Source organism: Borostomias antarcticus, assembly GCF_949987555.1.
Source record: "Borostomias antarcticus genome assembly, chromosome: 22".
Lineage (NCBI taxonomy): Eukaryota > Metazoa > Chordata > Actinopteri > Stomiiformes > Stomiidae > Borostomias > Borostomias antarcticus.
Window position 1 is genome coordinate 18750746 of NC_140255.1, and position 20119 is coordinate 18770864.

The 20119-nt window shown below is 46.7% G+C and overlaps 2 protein-coding genes across 2 annotated transcripts in view; both read left to right on the forward strand.

Annotated features, from left to right (window-relative positions):
* Positions 1 to 87, forward strand: part of pvalb9 (parvalbumin 9) — a gene marked incomplete at its 3' end in the record, with an annotated part of 2679 nt that extends 2592 nt beyond the window's left edge. The window contains exon 4 of the mRNA XM_084456167.1: positions 62 to 87. Within this exon, the coding sequence (XP_084312293.1) occupies positions 62 to 87 (26 nt within the window). The remainder of the gene's footprint in view (positions 1 to 61) is intronic.
* Positions 88 to 3937: 3850 nt separating this feature from the next.
* ccz1 (CCZ1 homolog, vacuolar protein trafficking and biogenesis associated) lies at positions 3938 to 19645 on the forward strand. Its single transcript, XM_084455869.1, has 17 exons — positions 3938 to 4054; positions 4861 to 4930; positions 5014 to 5110; positions 6593 to 6690; positions 7298 to 7391; positions 7686 to 7766; positions 8019 to 8066; positions 8680 to 8763; positions 11406 to 11581; positions 13389 to 13470; positions 13912 to 13973; positions 15651 to 15762; positions 16736 to 16769; positions 17120 to 17237; positions 18798 to 18956; positions 19259 to 19386; positions 19534 to 19645. Exons 2-17 carry the CDS (start codon positions 4917 to 4919, stop codon positions 19587 to 19589), a joined length of 1443 nt encoding a protein of 480 aa, XP_084311995.1. The 5' UTR covers positions 3938 to 4054; positions 4861 to 4916; the 3' UTR covers positions 19590 to 19645.
* The last annotated feature ends 474 nt before the right edge of the window (positions 19646 to 20119 follow it).

The window sequence follows — 20119 nt, forward strand, 5'->3', positions numbered from 1 at the left end:
TCAGAATCCTGCGTGACGTGTGTGATGTGATGGAACTCATCCCAGGTTGTTCTTGTCCTAGAATTCCAGGCCATGGTGTCGTCCTGAGAGCTTCTCTTCAGAAAGAGCCTGACCTCTCCTCTCCCGAGATTCCACCATTTCGTTTGTCCCGGGAAAGATGTTTTTTTTTTTTTTTTTTGTCTTTATCTACCCAAACATCTTTGTGCCCTTACCCTCCCCCCCACCCCATCTCCACTGGAAGACGGATGGTTTTCATTGGCCTCATGGTTTTTCTGTAGGTAGTCATGTCGGTGTCTCACCCCATGTTCTCCTCCCCTGATGAACGAGATTAATAAACATGTTGTCACTCACAGTAACTGTGTTGTGTGTCTCTCTCTCCAGTCTGGTGTTAAAGAGTACACGTTTACTGTTACGGTGTTATCTGTTACCAGTTTACCAGACTGATGTATTAAGTAATGCTGTAACTACATACAGTATAGAGAGCATAATCCCATGCCCCATCAATCAATCAATCAAAGCTTTATTTATATAGCGCATTTCATACCCAGAGGCAACACAATGGGCTTTACAGAGAACAAGGGAGGTGGGCATACGACCCACTCTCTACATATTCCAGAGGGAAGCAAAAAAACAGTAATCACCCGGGGGCCAGATAAGTGAGCTGTAAAAATTCTTCCCTGACCCCTCTCAACAAGGCGATCAAGCAAGCTCCTGGAGTATGTTTGTCTACCGGCTAAGAACATTTAGTGCCGTTCAACCAAGCATTTGGGCTAATCCGCCATCAGTATCTCTATTTCCCATTATATTACAGTAATAGTCCAGCCCTCTGAGTACTCAGCAGTGTTGCCTTGTCATGCATAATGGTAATGCAGTGCAATAATCAGTATACACATAGTAATATACATGCTAATATATGCTAATGCACAGTTCATGATGACTGTTTTTCCTCAAGAACAGAATGCACTTATTTATTTGTTTGTGTGTGTGTGTGTGTGTGTGTGTGTGTGTGTGTGTGTGTGTGTGTGTGCGCGTGTGTGTTTGTATTCCGAGTAAGATGTAGGTAAAAGTGAAACTGTCACCTTATCTTACACCCGCTTCTGGCGAGATTGAATGTCTCCTCTGCACCACATTAAGTGTGTGTGTGTGTGTGTGTGTGTGTGTGTGTGTGTGTGTGTGTGTGTGTGTGCGTGTGTGTGTGTGTGTGTGTGTGAGTGTGTGTGTGTATTTGTGTATGTGGAACACAATATGAGGCTAATGAGGCATTTATCCTGTTGACATATCACATGAATTACACTGCAGATTTCAGATTAAGGGGATGCTGTACAGTATCTGATATTTTCATGACAGTTGTGAAAGAGTTTGAAAATGCTGAGGAGATTAAATACATATATGTATGTATGTATGTATGTATGTATGTATGTATGTATGTATGTATGTATGTATGTATGTATGTATGTAGTCTATATTTTATGCATATTCCAGTCTATGCTGTACTTTACCACTGCTGAAACACCCACATTTCCCCCACAGGGATTATTAAAGTTCATATCTATCTATCTATCTATCTATCTATCTATCTATCTATCTATCTATCTATCTATCTATCTATCTATCTATCTATCTATCTATCTATCTATCTATCTGTCTCTTCATATATATCAATGAACCTTCAGGTTCTGGGAACCAACAAAGTCCGTCTGATTTTGATTGATAGAAAAGGTAAATAATTCAGACCGGGATCTCTCACATGGTTAATTCAGAAATAGGGCATGGAATAAGTGGGTTCAAGATGTAAAGCAGATTTGTGGTGAGACAATAGGGGTGGACAGAGCGTGCGGACTAAGGTTTCAGCGTCCCGGTGCTCTCTGTGTCTCTGGTAGCCATCTCGGGTTACTGTTGAATGAGTCCGGGAGGGATAGTTGACGCAGTCCCGGCCAGCTCAGGCCTGCATCCAGGCCAGCTCAGGCCCGCATCATGGTCATTTGTCAGTGTCATTGTCAGCAGTCTGAGCCTGATATGTGATTGTCTTGCATTTTACAGTCATTCTGTGGTAAGTCACTATTCCTTATTGGATTGTTCACTCATGCTCAGCTTGCTCAAGGACACAGAGAAACACGCATGCAGGACCTTAGCAGAGGAATTTTTTCCTCTGCATTTTTCCCAACCTATGCTGACCTTCCACCAAGCAAGGGCATTGCTTGGTGGAAGGGCATAAGACATTACTTACATATGTCTTACTTACATATGTCTTCAAAGCCCTCAATGGTCTCGCCCCAGCTTACATCAAAGATCTCCTGGACCAACCTACCAACTTCAGGCCTGGTCGCCAGCTCAGATCCGACAACCAGATGACCCTGAAGGTCCCACGGTCAAAACTTGTCACAAAGGGAGACCGTGCATTCTCTGTGATGGCACCTGGGCTATGGAACAAGCTTCCTCCGAACATCAAGTCCGCCACCACCCTGGACTCTTTTAGAGCACAGCTTCAAACTCACCTCTTTGTCACAGACGATCTATAATTTATGTCCTTGTCTTGTGTCTTAAATGTAGTTTAATTTTGTGTCTCTGCAGTCCATTGTTTTTGTTTGTCTCTTTTTGTACCCGGGCTGCGCCCCGGGCTGATGTAACAGTTGGTTGGAGGGCGCATTATAAATAAAAATAACATAACATAACAAGGGCAGCCAGGAGGTGCCCGGCTTGGACCGAGTCCAAGCATCCATGTCCGAGTCCTGGTCAGGGACAGGACCGGAGAGCGATCCGATCTGCTTTGCATGACTTTATCAGAATCAGAATCAGTCTTATTGCCAAGTAGGTTTTTACACGCACTAGGAATTTGTTCTGGTCAGTCGGTGCATAACACTGATGTGTAGACACCGTAAGACAGGGTGCAAGGACTAGACGGACAGTGCAAAGACAGGATGGGGCAAATGACAGCATATTGGGGTTCTTTATGGAGGGAACCCACGTGAGCATAGGGAGAACATGCAGACTCCACACACGTAGGCCCGGGAGATAGCCCACCTGAGCAGCCACAGCCCTGGGGAGAACCATGCCCCCAGGGCCAGCAGTGCCCCATGTGGGAGTCAAACCCAGGTTCTACTTGCTGTGAGGCGGCAATGCAAAGCACCGTGCCACAACACACAAAATAAAGACAGTGGCTGCGTTCCGAATCGCATACTTCTACTTCTTACTACCAGTACCTTCTACAGCTGCCCTTAGAAAGTATGTACTTTGCAAGCAGTAGGCATCCAATTGGGACATACTACCTTGTCATAACATCGCACCTTGAAATTTGCCCACATCCGTTGCTGTCCATAACGCGACATTCGTCTACAGCTGTCAACTCGCGCATGTGACGCACATTACCGCTGCGCAAAGGATTGTGGGTCAGAATAGCCAGAAAAGCCTGCTGGCTTGCATACTGCAAAATACGACCGGATGTAGTAGGACATCCTGGTATTTTTGCCATACTGCATGTGGCATACTATGTATTGGGACATACTACATCCTGTTTTGGCATACTATATAGTAGGGTAGTATGCGATTCGGAACGCAGCCAATCTCTATACAGCTGTAAGGACACAGGCTAGTGCTACATCATCTTTGTTATATTTTCAACTCACAAACACATTTAAAGTTATTATATCACAATATTTCAGTAAAAAAAAGTTTCTGCACACTGACATTTGGTAACAATGCAAGTTTCAGATTTTAATTATCATGCCAAGCTTTTGATCAAGCAACCAAGACTGTTGCCCTGATGAACATAATTTGACTTCCTAGCACCATAGCATTTTCTGTGATCGTGTAAGCTTAATTTCTGATCCCACACAAGAGCGCTACCTCTTCTCTGACGGCCAACGGGAATCTTTGATCGCGGAACCAACACAGCGCGGATATCCACCCGAGCGTATTTTAGTGCAGCACATTTGATGCTGTCAAAACCAGGAAGTAGCTATGCGCGGCTTCTGTCATTGATCACGGACACACAACGTTCGCTTAATGATCAAAACTACCGGGATTGTCGGCATATGTTAAGTTAATGCTTTTAAAGGTAAGTAAGTCGTGTTGTGTTAAACTGTCACTATGTTTAGATCTGAATACGTCAGGTCTCTAGTGGGGAACTGTTTTGGATGCAGCACACAGTGCAGACAGAACAAATCAACCACCTAACGTCGGCTAATTGCTATCCAGAGTTGAGTACATTGTTTTGTCAGCGTTATGTGGCTTCTCTCGCTTTGTATGTTATCTACCAAGGATATCTTAGGTGCGTTGCAAAGCTCTCCACGTTAGGCCGGTTGCTTAAAGGTACCCAACGAAACGTGAATCAAAACAATCCGTTCTTTGTTTATTTTCGAAATTCCTCGATTATATGGTTTCTTGTCGTCTAATAAACATGTTGAATCACTTGAATGTCTTTCCTACCTTTTAATTTCTTGGCATAATTATATTTAGCTAATGTTTTGAAAACAACAAAGATGTGTGAAACGTCACTATTATGTGCTCCGTGTATTGACGCAATGACGTAGTACGCGATTTTCGGGGACCACCTTCTCAAATTTGCTCTAGAGCGCAAACTAGTGGTCAAAAACTACATTGGGTACCTTTAAGCTAGCGGTAGCCAGCAAATAGCTATGAAGTTTACAGAGATAACTGCTAACTTGTTAGCCTGACCTGGTTGCTGACTCCTACCGACATTTGTTTAACACTTGTTTTGACATTGATGCTTTAGCAGAAGCTTAACCGGTACCGAAGCCATACTTAGCTAGCGAGGTGCTTAGTGTGTCGTGTCACTGTTGATTGAGTTTCATATTTTAACTGTGTTGGTGGTGTTCCTGCCTTGAATCCTTCCGTTTGCAGACACAAGTTATGCTCATCAAGCTCACTTTGGAACAGGCAACACCCATACTCCACTAATGCTGATGATCAGGTGCGTCTCTCTCTCTCTGGGATGGTACTAATGTGAGACAGTCTTTACTTCTTCATGGCTTAACATTTGTTTCTCTTTTCCAGTCCCAGAATGGCATCTGGAATGCAAGAGAAACAATACACCCCCTCTCTACTCAGCTTCTTTGTCTACAACCCCAAGCTGGGGCCTAGAGAGGGGGAGGTAAGCTCTGCCGGCTGGAGAGGGAGGCTGGGTCTAGGCCTGTACTAGGATAGAGGTTAGGTCTAGGCCTGTACTAGGAGAGAGGTTAGGTCTAGGCCTGTACTAGGAGGGAGCTTAGGTCTAGGCCTGTACTAGGAGAGAGGTTAGGTCTAGGCCTGTACTAGGAGAGAGGTTAGGTCTAGGCCTGTACTAGGAGAGAGGTTAGGTCTAGGCCTGTACTAGGAGGGAGGTTAGGTCTAGGCCTGTACTAGGATAGAGGTTAGGTCTAGGCCTGTACTGGGAAGGAGGTCAGGTCTAGGCCTGTACTGGGAAGGAGGTTAGGTCTAGGCCTGTACTAGGAGGGAGCTTAGGTCTAGGCCTGTACTGAGAGAAGAGGGAGGTTAGGTCTAGGCCTGTACTAGGAGGAGAGGGAGGTTAGGTCTAGGCCTGTACTAGGAGGAGAGGGAGGTTAGGTCTAGGCCTGTACTAGGAGGAGAGGGAGGTTAAGTCTAGGCCTGTACTAGGAGGAGAGGGAGGTTAGGTCTAGGCCTGTACTAGGAGGAGAGGGAGGATAGGTCTAGGCCTGTAGTAGGAGGAGAGGGAGGTTAGGTCTAGGCCTGTACTAGGAGGGAGGTTAGGTCTAGGCCTGTACTAGGAGGAGAGGGAGGTTAGGTCTAGGCCTGTACTAGGAGGGAGGTTGGGTCTAGGCCTGTACTAGGAGGAGAGGGAGGTTAGGTCTAGGCCTGTACTAGGAGGAGAGGGAGGATAACTTGTCAAGTCAACATTAACTATTTGCTGAATGTAATATGCTGCCATGGATCTCTGACAGCGTTTGCTCTTCCCAGTAACCCAGTCTAGATTACATTATCAGGTTTACTGTCTTTAATTACAGATGATGTATTGTTAAGGATTTTTTTTGTAAACAAAGGATCAAGTTGTCCGCATCCTGTGGATTCAAAAAGGCATTCACTATGTCCAAATTCCCTTAAGTGTACACTTGTCCAGATCTCAGAGCAGAGGATTGGTGTAAGGGCCCCATGCTTACACCCATCCTTAGGGTCATTCAGACAGACTTGTTAAGACGTAGTACTTGCGCCAATTGTACGTTTTCCCGTTGGTCTAAATTGAACAGACACGGATTGGTGTAACAGATTCTCCGCCCTTTCGTTCCTTCTTTTGAGGTAGTGATATTCCCGCAACGGCCCGGCTCCCCTTTTTGTCTGAATGGTGCGTTCCGCCAACACGGAAGACTACTGAAGAACTGCTGATTGTTCACGCCTCTTTTAAATGCGGAGGCGCGGAATGCTATCTAAACAAAGCTGCCACGGAAATATTACACCTCTATCTAAATGGGCAGAGCGCAGATATTGTGGGTCCATTGCGGGACCTATTTGCAGCAAATTTATGGAAGCTCTGTCTCAAAATGCCTCTTTACTTCTAGACACACTCCTGCTAACCTAACTGTGTTGTAACTGACGGTCTCTCTGTCATCTGCTCATCCAGGAGGAGAAGAAGATCTTGTTCTACCATCCCAGTGAGGTGGAGAAGAACGAGAAGATCAGAAACGTAGGCCTTTGTGAGGCCATTGTACAGTTTACCAGGTAGATCTCCATACGTCAGCCTCACCATGACAATATATATACTGTATATAGCTCCTGGTCAGTTTATAAGGCTCTATGGTGCCAGTATTTCACATGCATTTGCCCCTAAAAATAGATATTCATAAACTACAAGTCCCACATTCCACAAGGCGCTATGTGCGAACCACAGTAGAGTTTTTCTGTAATGACGCAATTGACACTGTTTACCTGCTAAGTATACAAGCTCGCTATCTAGCATAGCTATAGCCTCATGCCATTAGATGATATGGCATACAAACCCACTAGTACACACATACTGTACAGTGTAATGCGTTCAATCCTTACCAACCTGCGTTGCTTTGTTATTGTATATGTGTGTGTGTGAGTGTGTGCGTGTGTGCGTGTGTACAGGCAGATTCATGGATTAGCAAAGCCAGGCAGCACGCTACACAGACAATCCCATGCCAAATCCCATATCAAACACAAGTTAAACTCTGTGTTACTTGAACATTTTTCACATGTACTCCTTGGAAAATAAAAGTTAGAGTAAAACCCTGGTTTAGACTGTTTGATTGATGGGTGCTTTTCTGCTAACCAACTGTCACCTCTGTTGTATTCAATTTGCCAGAACGTTCTGTCCAACAAAGCCAGCTAAATCTCTACACACACAGAAGAACCGGCAGTTCTTCTTCGAGCCAGAGGACAGCTTCTGGATAGTCATGGTATGCTCTGCTCTCACACATTCATTCATTAAAGCTTGTTGAACGCTAGTATTTAAAAAATAAATTACCATTTGGTTTCTCTGACACTTCTATGATCTGCCCTAGACTCTGACATGAGACTGGAGCTAGGTGTGACTGTAAGAGATTCTCATTTTTTTCCTTAGATCTAGGCTAGGCCTGTAATCTGTGTGGGACACTGGCCCTTTTGGGGGGCGGGGGGTCCTCTTGGTAAGATATTGAATCCAACAGAATGTTTTGATCTCTCCTTGTCGTCGGTTGTGCCCGTGTGTCCAGGTGGTGCGCAACCCAATGGTGGAGAAACCCAGCAAGGATGGCAAGCCTCCCACGATAGAGTACCAGGAGGAGGAGATCCTGGTCAGTCTGGCTCAGGGGCTCTCATTACACTAGTCATTTAGCAGACGTTTTCATCCAGCGTAGGAAGTCAAGATAACTATTCGTCCCCAGAACTCATAAGTTCATCCCTTTCTAAACTAACATCTAAGAGCTGAACCTAGTGCCAGGCAAACATGCAAGAACAGCTAAGTACAATTCCAGTCCACCGTCCAGTCTACTAGCTGGTTGTTTACATGTTTATTGATTTGTTTACTTCTTCCGTCTTCTCTGCAGGACACAGTTTACGGGGCGGTATTACGGGAATGTTACAGCATGTACAAGGTGAGCTTCAGGCTTCAGCTCAACAAATGTAATTTAATTGAAACCTTTATTTATTGAGGGGAGACAATTGAGAGCAAGCTCTTTTTCAATGTCACCCTGATCACAATAAAAACACATACAGGATACGGAAATGGTACAGCAAAACACATAAAATCACAAAAAACGCTACACTACAAATGCTTTACTAGGTGCGCTGGCTTACAGACACGCACAAAAAACTATGAGGAAGTGTGCATGAGGTATAAGAGGAGGAAGACGAGGAGACAATGACAAATACATGAGGGTGTGCTCATGTATTTGCCCAGACCATAATTTAAACCTTTATTTTTTTTTTATAATCATATCACAGCACAATGTCAGAGTAATGATTAGCATTTGGACTGGACCTTATGTGCAAATATTGGTGATTTTTCATGCCCCTAAAAACAAGACTATGAGAAACATGTACAGTTGACCTGGAGCCGCTGTTTTTAATGGCGTTATCAGTCTGAAGTGATGTCATGTCAACTCATGACTATCATGGTGGAGTGCTGCAGGCTAATCCTCTCTCTTTTTCTTTTTCTTTCTCTCTCTCTCTCTCTCTCTCTCTCTCTCTCTCTTTCTCTCTGTGTAGCTCTTCAACGGCACATTTGTGCGAGCGATGGAGGCAGGAGGAGTGGAGCTGCTCATTCAGAAGCTTGAGAAGTTCTTCTACAGGGTAAAGGAGTGCCCAGATGCCTCTCTGGCGATCTGTCCGTCCAAGACGGACATGGAAGGGCGTGGTGGAGGGATGGGGTTTAAGTTTCAGTTTATTTATTTAAACAGGGACACTGCACATTAATCAATAGTTAGACTATAAATGAACCAGATTTAGCCCTAATGACTAATTTCCGCCTGCTGTCCCTCGCCAGATGTTTAAAAGGCAACCTGTAAAAAAAAAAAAACATAGGAGATACAATAGATTCATACATTACATTGCATTAGCCAATACAGAGATTAGAAACAGAATGACTCTAAAGACAATACCAGACAGAGAAACAAGCAACAAGCAGGACAAACAGGTCACACTGGACTCTGACAGCATTAGTGTACACATGCCTGGTTGTTAAGAAGCCATGATTTCAGCTACTTAGTAAAGGAACGGTAACTACTGAGTTCTCTCATGTGTCCTGGCTCTAAGTTCCATTCCTGTGAAGCCCTAACAGAGAATGCTGAGTGACTAAATGTGCTTTTTCTCATGGGCACTACACAGTCACCTTGAGTTGATCCTCTGGTTGCCCTGAGCATATTTGACCTCTGTGTAATAAGGGTTTGAAGTGGAGGGGGGGGGCAGGGTTGTGCAATATTTTAAAAACAAGGCAGAGATTTGCATATTTACAATCTCAAGAGATTGTATTTCAGTCGAGATCACTTTAGTCAAAATTGACCCATTTATTTTGCATGCAGCAAATGGGGAGGGGAGGAGGTGGGGCGAGCACGCAGATAGCAAGCGATCAGCAGTAAGGGCAAGAGCGAACAATAACACGTTTTGACAGCTTAAATACATGTACTCCGTGTGCCGGACCAATGCTAAGACAGCTGACAGTCAGCTGGCAGGTTGCGTCATTACGGGGTGTGACTGATTAAGCCGCTGCCGACTAGCCCGGCATTGACGTCCGTGCCTCGCCTGAAGTTGCTTTCGGAGACTTCATGTCTCTAAAATAAGGCAGTGATGATGGGTGTGTGGCTACCGGTCCAGTATTTTGAGGGTTTGCTTGTACAATGTTTCTAGTGGCTTAAGTGTTGTTTTGTTGGCTTGTGCAACACTTGTCAGGCAATATTTGAGGTGTGACATTATCATGGAGTTATAATTTGTATAATAACATATAATTTGGCTGCATCTGTGGTCATGGAGGTTTGGCGCGCTATGGTCTGATTAGCTACAGATACTCTTCATTCTGCATGTGGGCCTTCTGTCAATAGACTGTGCTTTTTATCCAAGCTTGTTATTTGATCACATTGACGCCTTTGGCTTGATTACATATTACACACACACACACACACACACACACACACACACACACACACACAAACAGGTTCCAGACAAGTCATCTCTAGCCTAGCCAGTCAGTGTTCCTCAAGGGCAGGGCACCAGGACCATCCTCTCAGACGTTCTTTGAAACGTACTGACCCTCATGTAATGGTGGTTTTGCATATATAGGGATCTTATCGCTGCTGTTAAATGAATACCACAACATTGGATTCCTCTGTCATGTTTGCCTTGGCTCAGAAACCTGGCGAGACAGAGTGACGTGCTGCTTTGTTTTCGTGTCACCATGGTGTTATACTTCACATGTCAGCTGTAACTGAGTGTTCCTCAAAACATGCCGTAGTGGTCTGTTTGCATAATATATTTATAATGGTGGGAAGACCCTAGGCCTCTCTAGTAGTGCTAACAAGGTCCTCCCTCATCAGTCCGTCACCCTGAGCCTACGGTCAAGGAAAGAAGAGGAGAGGAGAGCCCGTTCGCCTTATTCACCTCAGCTGCCATAGTGGTCAGTCTGACGTAATGAGGGGTGCGGATGCGGAAGTGCCCGTTGCATTCAATGTTAAAAGTTCACTGTAAAAACACCACTTCAAGAACCGAAATAGTCAAAATAACAGGCTGAATACACTATCGGGAGTTACAAACTCATCATTACCAGACTCCGATTGTTTTTCACTGCCGTTGTTTTCGCGTTTTGAAATGCATCGTTGTGAATGCAGCTGACTGCTAACTATGGCTCATTCATCTCAATGTATTTCCAAACGCGAAAACAACGGCAGTGAAAATCAGAGTCTGGTAATGATGCGTTTGTAACCCTGATAGTGTATTCAGCCTGTTATTTTGACTATTTCGGTTCTTGAAGTGGTGTTTTTACAGCGAACTTTTAACATTGAAGTCAACGGGCACTTCCGCATCCGCACCCCAGACTGACCAATATGGCTGCCAGGTGAATAAGGCGAACAGTGTGGATGTCTGCAGGTCAGAGAGGGGAGGTGGGAGAGGAGGAGGGAGAGGAGAGGAGAGGGGAGGATAGGATCGGATCGGATCCCAGGGTGTAGGTGTCCCGGGTTGAATGTCACCCTCTCAGCCTGTCTAGTGAGTCGGGTGTTTTCTAGAGAGTGACTGTCCTCGCTGCCCTGGATTGAGTGTTTATTGCATCGTTAGCACAGGTAAACTAACACCTCTCCTGCCTTCTTGTGTGTGTGTGCGCGTGTGTGTGCGTGTGCGTGTGTGCGTGCATGCGTGTGTGTGCTTGTGTGCGTGTGTGTGCGTGTGCGCGCGTGTGTGTGTGTATGTGTGTGTGTGTGTGCGTGTGTGTGTCGCTGGCTCTCCAGTATCTGCAGACTCTGCACCTGCAGTCCTGTGACCTGCTGGACGTGTTCGGCGGAATCAGCTTCTTCCCGCTGGACAAGATGACCTACCTGAAGATCCAGTCCTTCGTCAACAGGGTGGAGGAGAGCCTCAGCCTGGTCAAATACACCGCCTTCCTCTACAACGACCAGCTCATATGGTACATTCTAGGTTTTGTGTGCGCGTGCGTGCGTGTGTGTGCGTGCGTGTGTGTGTGTAAGTGTGTGCGTGGGCGGGCGTGTGCATGTGTCAGCATGCCGTCAGGCCCCTGTACTGTATGTATGAATAGCCTGCTGGTCCGTCTGTCTGCCCGTCCTGGCAAGAGGTCGAGGAGGAGGAGGAGGAGGAGGAGGAGGAGGAGGGGGCTTTAAACACCCCCACTAATCCTCCTCTCTGTGTAATCCCCAACCTTACATCTGACGCCTGTTAATCACCGTTTCAGTCGGCTTTCTTGGGTATGTAAACGGGGGATTACGCCAGGGCAAATTAAAAGATGGATTGATAGCATTGGGCAGCTAGCTGTCTGTAAGGCTATCTGACCGATATCATTGTCCTCCACACTCCACATTCTCCAACCTCCCAGAGAAGCCTGTGCTGAGGAACAAGTCCAAAATTAAAAGAAAAAAAGGAAAAAGTCTGAAATACCACTTAAAGAGACAGTTCGGAATTTTGACAGAGCCTCATTCACAAAGTTTTGAGCCATTATTTTGTTTGATTGAGATTATTTTCAGCTGCTTCCATGCTGTCCTTGTCCTAATGCTAGTGCAACACAATGGTACCATGGAAACATCCACTACCAAACTCAATTACAGTAAATATCACAGTGCACCCAAAGCAAATAAAATACCAGGACAGTCTGTTGGGGTTAATTTGAGTGTATAACCATTTTTAAAGTCAACCAGGTACAAATTCTGATTCTGAACTATCATTGAATCCTTTACTTTGTGGGGACCTGTTTTCTCTATGGAAGAACGGCATGACCTTTATTTTGAAATTCCTTGAAAGAAAGCTTCTTGTTTCAGAGTTTCAGAGAGGTTCTCACTGACAAATTTCAACCCTAGTTTGGAAAAAAAATTATGGTACTAATGGTGCTCAAAAATGATGTTACTGTGGGTGCACTGTGTGTGGTAGTGGATGCTACCCAGTACCATGTGCATTAGTCCCGGTGCATTAGCATTAGCAAAATATGTATGCCCACAAGAAGGACAGAATGTAATCAGCTGAAAATAGTCTCCATCAATCAACATAATAGTCGTAAATGAGACATTATGTTCAAAATGTGGAACTACCCCTTTAATATCTATATTCTCACATCATGTTAACACAGACATCATGTCAGGGCTCTGTAGTGAAAGTATTAAACCTGCATCTGCCCCTAAAAATAGATATGTATGTGCAAACCAGAAAAATATTTTTACAAGCACAGTGTGCGAGCTGTAGCCGCAGCCCCATAGGATAGTATGGGAAAGAGTTGGCAGCTAGTGTAGCAGCTAGTGTACCTATAGGTCCAGCTAACATAGGAGAATAATATGAAGCATTTGTGTAACACACACACACACACACGCACAAACAAACCAACCCACTACCACACATACAGTAAGCAACGCATTACTATATATACTACAATATGCATTACTGTAATCCTTACCAACCTGCGTTGCTTTGTTATTTCATTTGACCGCCCTCAAAGTGCTTAAACAATCACCGAGTTATGACCATGCGTGTGTGTGAAGCCAGATTTATGGATTAGCAGAGGCAGGCAGCACGCTAGACAGACAATCGCATGTGAAATCCCATGTCAAACGCAGGTTAAACTCATTAAAAAATCATTTTTCACTGTGACCCTGAATTGCTTTGCAGTGCTCCTACATTCTTCTTTTCGTTTAAGTGCACACAAATGATGCTCCTTTCAAGAAGAAAAAAAAAGTTTGCGTAGAGCAATGACTCTGACGTCTTGTCCCCAACAGGAGTGGCCTGGAACAGGACGACATGAGGATCCTGTACAAGTACCTGACTACGTCACTGTTCCCCCGACACTCTGAACCAGAGGTGAGGACTTGGAGGCAGGGGGGGGAGAAGGAGGCGGGGGGGGAGGTGAAGGAGGCAGGGGGGGGGTGAAGGAGGCAGCGGGGGGGGGGTGAAGGAGGCAGCGGGGGGGGGTGAAGGAGGGAGGCAGGGGGGGGGTGAAGGAGGCAGGGGGGGGGGGTAAAGGAGCAAGAGGGTAGAAGTAAAGAAACACCGAACCAGAGGTGGGAGGGAACGAGGGAAAAAGAGAGGGATATAAAGACGTGAAACTCAAGAGTGGATGGTTGAGATCTAAGCATTTTTTAGGACTCGTCTGTCTCTATATCAATGTCATATGATACAGTGCTCTTGGTTTATTTGTACTAATAGACATCCTTTCTGTGTCTCGTATCTGTCTGTATCTTGTTTTCCTCTGTCTATCCTTCCCTCCTTCTCTCCCTCTCCCTCCCTCCCTCCCTCCCCCAGCTGGCTGGCAGGGACTCTCCTCTCAGACCGGAGGTAGCAGGGAATCTTCTGCACTATGGGAGGTAAGACCATGAACTACTGTTTCCTCTCTCTACTCCCTCCCCCAGACCTCCTGGGTGAACAGAGTAGGGCTTGGAAGGGGTGAAGTCCCGCTGGGAGGCTTCATGATCAGCCCTGGGCTCGACCAGAGTAAGTCTCCCTAGCTCCAGGCCAACCTCAGGATCCAGGGCCACCTGCAGGCTTCATGGCTGGGCAGGTCTTGACTCTTGGCCAGGGTGAGTCTCGCTAGATCCAGGCCCACTTCCAGGTTTCATGGCTGGGTGAGTCTTGGCCAGGGTAAGGCCCTTTGTTCCCCTGGCTGGCACCTCCAGAACACTGGAGCATGTCAGGTTCTTCATCTGGCAACACTTGACCGGACTAACAGTCAGTCATGGGGGATGTTTATCGGTGTGAAAGCAATGTACAAGACAGGAGGCCTATTTGAAATGCTTGCACGGCATGCGGTAGGGAGACGGCGAGCGTGAGCATACCCTAATGTAGCGTAGCCTAGGTGCTTAGCGTAGCCTACCTTAGAGTAGCCTAGCTTAGTGTAGCCTAGCTTAGTGTAGCCTAGCTTAAAGTAGCCTAGCTTAGTGTAGCCTAGCTTAAAGTAGCCTACCTTAGCGTAGCCTAGCTTAGTGTAGCCTAGCTTAAAGTAGCCTAGTTTAGTGTAGCCTAGCTTAAAGTAGCCTACCTTAGCGTAGCCTAGCTAAGTGTAGCCTAGCTTAGTGTAGCCTAGCTTAGAGTAGCCTAGCTTAGCGTAGCGTGGCTAAATCTAGTTTACTGCAGTCAAGCATAAGGGTGGGGCACCATGGAGTGTAGCTAAGTGTAACGTTACCCAGTGTCGCCCTGCCTGGCTCATCCTGGGGGATTAGAGCTCAAGCTGAAAGGGAAAGTATGTGCCAACAATATGTGGTATTAAGATATCAAGATAATGAGCTTTACAGCTCTGTACGCTAGATACTCTACATTCTAACCTGGGGACATTGAGGCATCTCGTGACACTCACACTCCCCAGTCAAAGAAAGACTAGATGGGGAGAGAGAGAGCAAAGAGGGGGGAGAGAGAGAGAGTGAGAGGTGAAGAGAGAGAGAGAGAGAGAGAGTCATTGTGCTGACTCAACTTCCTTGGAGCCCTTTCTCTACCGGCCTTAATGTGTTAACCTAGGAGTGGGGCTGGCTGGTTGGTTAACTGGCTGGTGAGCTGGCTGGGTGTGTACCTGAGCGGAACAACCAGATTTGTTAGTCAAGGTCCCGAGGGCAGGGCAGAACTGGGAGAGTGCACATTATGGAAGAATGCACACACACACACACACACACACACACACACACACACACACACACACACACACTGTACACATCCCTCTTCTTGAGTGCAGCGCCCGTGGCCAAAGCAACAGTGGTTCCATTGTCCTGGGTTTGTGAAATGCCATTGCTACAGCTTAACCCTAGATATGGCCCCTGATACACTTTTACAACATTACTACAAAGACATTGATTACAAGAACTGCTTGATAACTTTGTGCAACGGTCAAATGTAACCGAGTCTTTCTTAAATGCTTTACCTCCGGTGAGAACAGATACCGTTCTCATACCGCATATTCAAGACATAAGTCTTTCCGTGTTCCTGTCACAATTTACTTATTTCAGTTAATATCATATAATGTTTCCTCTCATCCCCCCCTCTCCTCTCCTCTGAAGGTTTCTGACCGGTCCCGCCAATCTTAAGGACCCCGAGGCCAAATTCAGATTTCCGAGAATCTTTGTGAACACAGAAGGCAGTTACGAGGAGCTGCATCTCATTGTGTACAAGGTGAGGGCAGAGGTGAGGGCAGGGGGGCGGAGGTGAGGGCAGAGGTGAGGGTAGGGGGACAGAGGTGAGGGCGGGGGTGAGGGCAGAGGTGAGGGCGGGGGGACAGAGGTGAGGGCAGGGGGGCGGAGGTGAGGGCGGGGGTGAGGGCAGAGGTGAGGGCAGGGGGGCGGAGGTGAGGGCAGAGGTGAGGGCAGGGGGGCGGAGGTGAGGGCAGGGGTGAGGGCGGGGGTGAGGGCAGAGGTGAGGGCAGGGGGGCGGAGGTGAGGGCGGGGGTGAGGGCGGGGGTGAGGGCAGGGGGGCGGAGGTGAGGGCAGGGGGGCGGAGGTGAGGGTGGGGGTGAGGGCGGGGGTGAGGGCGGGGGTGAGGGCAGGGGGGCGGAGGTGAGGGCAGGGGGGCGGAGGTGAGGGTGGGGGTGAGGGCAGAGGTGAGGGCAGGGGGGCGGAGGTGAGGGCGGGGGTGAGGGCGGGGGTGAGGGCGGGGGGGCGGAGGTGAGGGTGGGGGTGAGGGCAGAGGTGAGGGTGGGGTGGGGCGAAGTCCCGGAATCCTGTTTTGTATCGAGGGACATCCAGAGCTGTAATTACCGTTTTTTCTTTTTATAATTCACTTTTTTTATTATTTTTTTATGTTTTTGAAAAACAAAACACCAAGGTTGTCATCTCTCTACTGGAGATCTGCTGTATTTGGCCGACAGGTTGGTGGTAATCTGATGGGACTGAGCGACAGGTGCAGGGTTGGGGGGGGGTCAAACAACCACCAGTCTGCCAAATGAGATCGGCAGCTTAATGTTATTCCCTGTTTCTAGTGAGAATGAGAGGGATGTTGATTGAATGATATTTAAATGCTATTCCCTGTTCCTATTGAAAACGAGAGGGATGTTGAAAGGTATTTAAATGTTATATAATGTCTATGTAATGTTATGTAATCCTGTATAATGCTCTGAGCCCTATGCACTAATGATATGCTCTTTTGCCAGGCCATGAGTGCTGCAGTTTGCTTCATGATCAGTGGTGAGTGTCCGGTTATAGAACTTGCTCATCTTCCTTTTCCAAGCGAAAGTCTCATCGTCTCAACTGTGGAAACACTGGCGCTATCAGCACATGAACTACAGTCATTGAGCACAGGAAGTTCAGGATTTAAATGTTTGATTTGTTTCGCGTCCGCCGTGTTTGCTTGAACGGTGGATTCTAGGAAGTGTCGCGCTCCTTTCTGACGATTCTGACTCACGGTTCTGTGTCTCTGTGTCTCTGTGTCTCTGTGTCTCTGTGTCTCTGTGTCTCTGTGTCTCTGTGTCTCTGTGTCTCTGTCTCTCTGTCTCTCTGTGTCTCTGTGTCTCTGTGTCTCTGTGTCTCTGCCCCAGCCTCTGTAGAGATGACCAGGGAGTTCTGCGAACAACTGGACGGCCTGGTGGGACCCCAGCTCACCCTCCTGGCCTCCGACATCTGCGAACAGTTTAACGTCAACCGCAGGATAGCGGGGTGAGAGGCGGGACTTGCACTCCGATCGCCGGCAGACCGGAAAGCATGTTTTGCAAACATGCCAGGGTGACCGAGAGAGGCTGGGATTACAGCCCGCTAGCGTGGTCAGAGGATAATGGGCATTGTTCATAGTGCTTTGTAGGATGATTGAGTTTGGTGTGACATAACCGGTAGCTATGTCACGCATGTGGACAGGTAACCCAAGCACAGGCCTGTGTGTCTCGGTGGCTGCCGGGGACTCTCGGCCACCTGAGATCAGCTGCTTTTGGTGTGATGTAACTGGTAGTGATGTCCATGTTCGGACATCGAGGCTAGAGGCGTTATAGGACGAACTTTTGATTCTCGCCGTTCTCTTCTCCTCTCCCTTGCCCTCTCCTCTCCTGACCTCTCCAGTCCTCTCTTCTCCTTTTCTCTTCTCATGTCTTCACCTGTCCTCTCTTCTCCTTTTCTCTAGTCCTGTCCTCTCCTATCCTCTCTCCTCTCCCCTCCTTTATCCCCGATTCACCCCTCCCGACAATCGGAGGAGAAATCTGGTCTGGAACGTTGGTCGGGGCCGATGATCGGCCCAGATGATCTTGTAATGTGAGGGGTTTACAGATCCAATCTTATACCTCCCGATCGGCTCGCAGACCCATCGGGGCGGCCCCGATAATATCAAACATGTTTGATATTTAAGATTACAACTTTACAAGTGAGACGGCGAGACCAGTGGTTCGTTGTTGTTTATTTTCAAATCTTGCTGTGTGTGCTTGTTTGAGATGCGCAAGAAGAATATCTGTTAAGATTCTCCTTATGTGCGTGATGTAACCCGATTTCGAAATTGGTTAGGATTTTAAACATCCTGTAGTGTGAGCCCGGCATTAGGGTAACCCAAGCACAGGCCTCTCTATGTGTGTCTCAGTGTCTGCCGTGGAATCTGGCCTCCAGACCTCCACCCAGCCACTGCTGTCCGCCTGAGATCAGCTGCTGTTCGTAACCCAAGTCTGGGACTCCTAGACAATGTGACGGACGCCTTTTAATCATCCCTAGTGGATGAGGGACGGTGAATTAGTAATGCAGCAGGCCAGAATTCCCCCGGGAGCTGATCTGATCTGATCTAACCTGATCTGTGAGGAGGCTGTCGGGGAGGCTGCGGCTTTAGAGGGGAACTGTAGTTTTGGTGTACAGTCACACACACACACACACACACTAACAAACGGTCGCTGACCCCCACTGTCTAAATTATTTATGTTCGACACAATGTCCTCTGGGAGAGTCCATTTCACCTTGCTGATGACGCATTTGGGGACAGGGTAGCATCATATTCATCGTACAGTAGGTACATGTAAGGTCATCTTAGGTAACGTACTGTATTTGTATGTGAAAGCGACACATTTGTTAGATTTGATTGACTTCCAGCTTAGATGTACAGGTTACCCTCTAGACTCTTTCACAAAGCAATCTGTGAGACATGTTTCTCTGTTGCAGTGGTCTTAATGACCTTCATGTTCCATAGCTGACATTAAGCTGTGTGTGTCTGTGTCTGACTGTGTGTGTGTCTGTGTCTGACTGTGTGTGTAGTCCGGATAAGGAGCCACAGTTCAAGTTCATCTACTTCAACCACATGAACCTGGCGGAGAAGAGCACCATCCACATGAGGAAGACGGCCAGCGTGTCACTCACCTCCGTGCACCCAGACCTCATGAAGATCCTGGGCGACATCAACTGTGACTTTGCAAGGTAGTCTCACCCCCCCCCCCCCCCCCCCCCCTAAAAGTATCATGTCTTTAAATATGCTTTAGAGAAAAGCCTCAAATCTACTAGTTCCTCAAAGAGCAGAAGTTGAAAGCTGAAAGGTGTTGGGTCACTAGCACACAAATGTCTAAAAGGGTTCCATGAGAGAAACAGTGAGGGTTCATGTCCTTTGAGATGATCATGTGACAATCACATTCATGGCATGTGAAAATCCACATTCAGTCTCTCTCTCTCTGTGGTGAATACAAGACTAGATGTGACCGTGTCTGTGTGTGTGTGTGTGTCAGGGTGGATGAGGATGAGGAAATAATTGTGAAGGCGATGACGGACTACTGGGTCGTGGGTAAGAAGTCGGATCAGAGGGAGCTCTACGTCATCCTGAACCAAAAGAATGCAAACCTGATTGAAGTCAACGGTAAGTCCAACTTGAGGATGAATTAGTGAATGAATGCCATCAATGTTTTAATCGTCCGTCTGTGTGAATATACTGTAAGTTGAACTAGTCCAACATTGATTGTCTGTCTCTCTCTGTCATTCTCTCTCCCTCTCCTACGCTCTACAGAGGAAGTGAAGAGACTGTGTGCCACTCAGTTCAATAATATTTTCTTCTTGGACTGATGGACAACTGAACCAAGCAAGAGGAAAAGAGAATGAGAGAGGGAGAGGGAGAGAGGGAGGAAGAGGGAGAGAGAGAGAGAGGGGGAGAGAGGGGGAGAGAGGGAGAGAGAGGGAGAGAGAGGGAGAGAGAGGGAGAGAGAGGGAGAGAGATGGAGAGAGAGAGAGGAGCAGGGAAGAGAGGAAGCCAAGGACTGTTTCACCACACTAAAACTGTCAGCGTCGCGGAGTATTATGACAGCATCAGTGTAATGCAATAATTGCATTGTAAAGAAAAAAGCTTTTCACATCATGTAATTTTTTAGATTTTTATTTACCCTAAATGAATTGTAATTGTGGTCTTGTAATTAAATGTAAAATCAGAATTTTACTGTACATGTACTTAATTTCCCATTTTCTTTGTACATACTGTACATGGTCCTGTTTGAGTTTGTCAGCTGTTTCATTTCTTCTTATGACTTTTATTTGTCCATATGCAGTTTTTTTTATTTTTTACATCCCCTGTTTTTGTCACAAAGCTAATTTAAAGACAT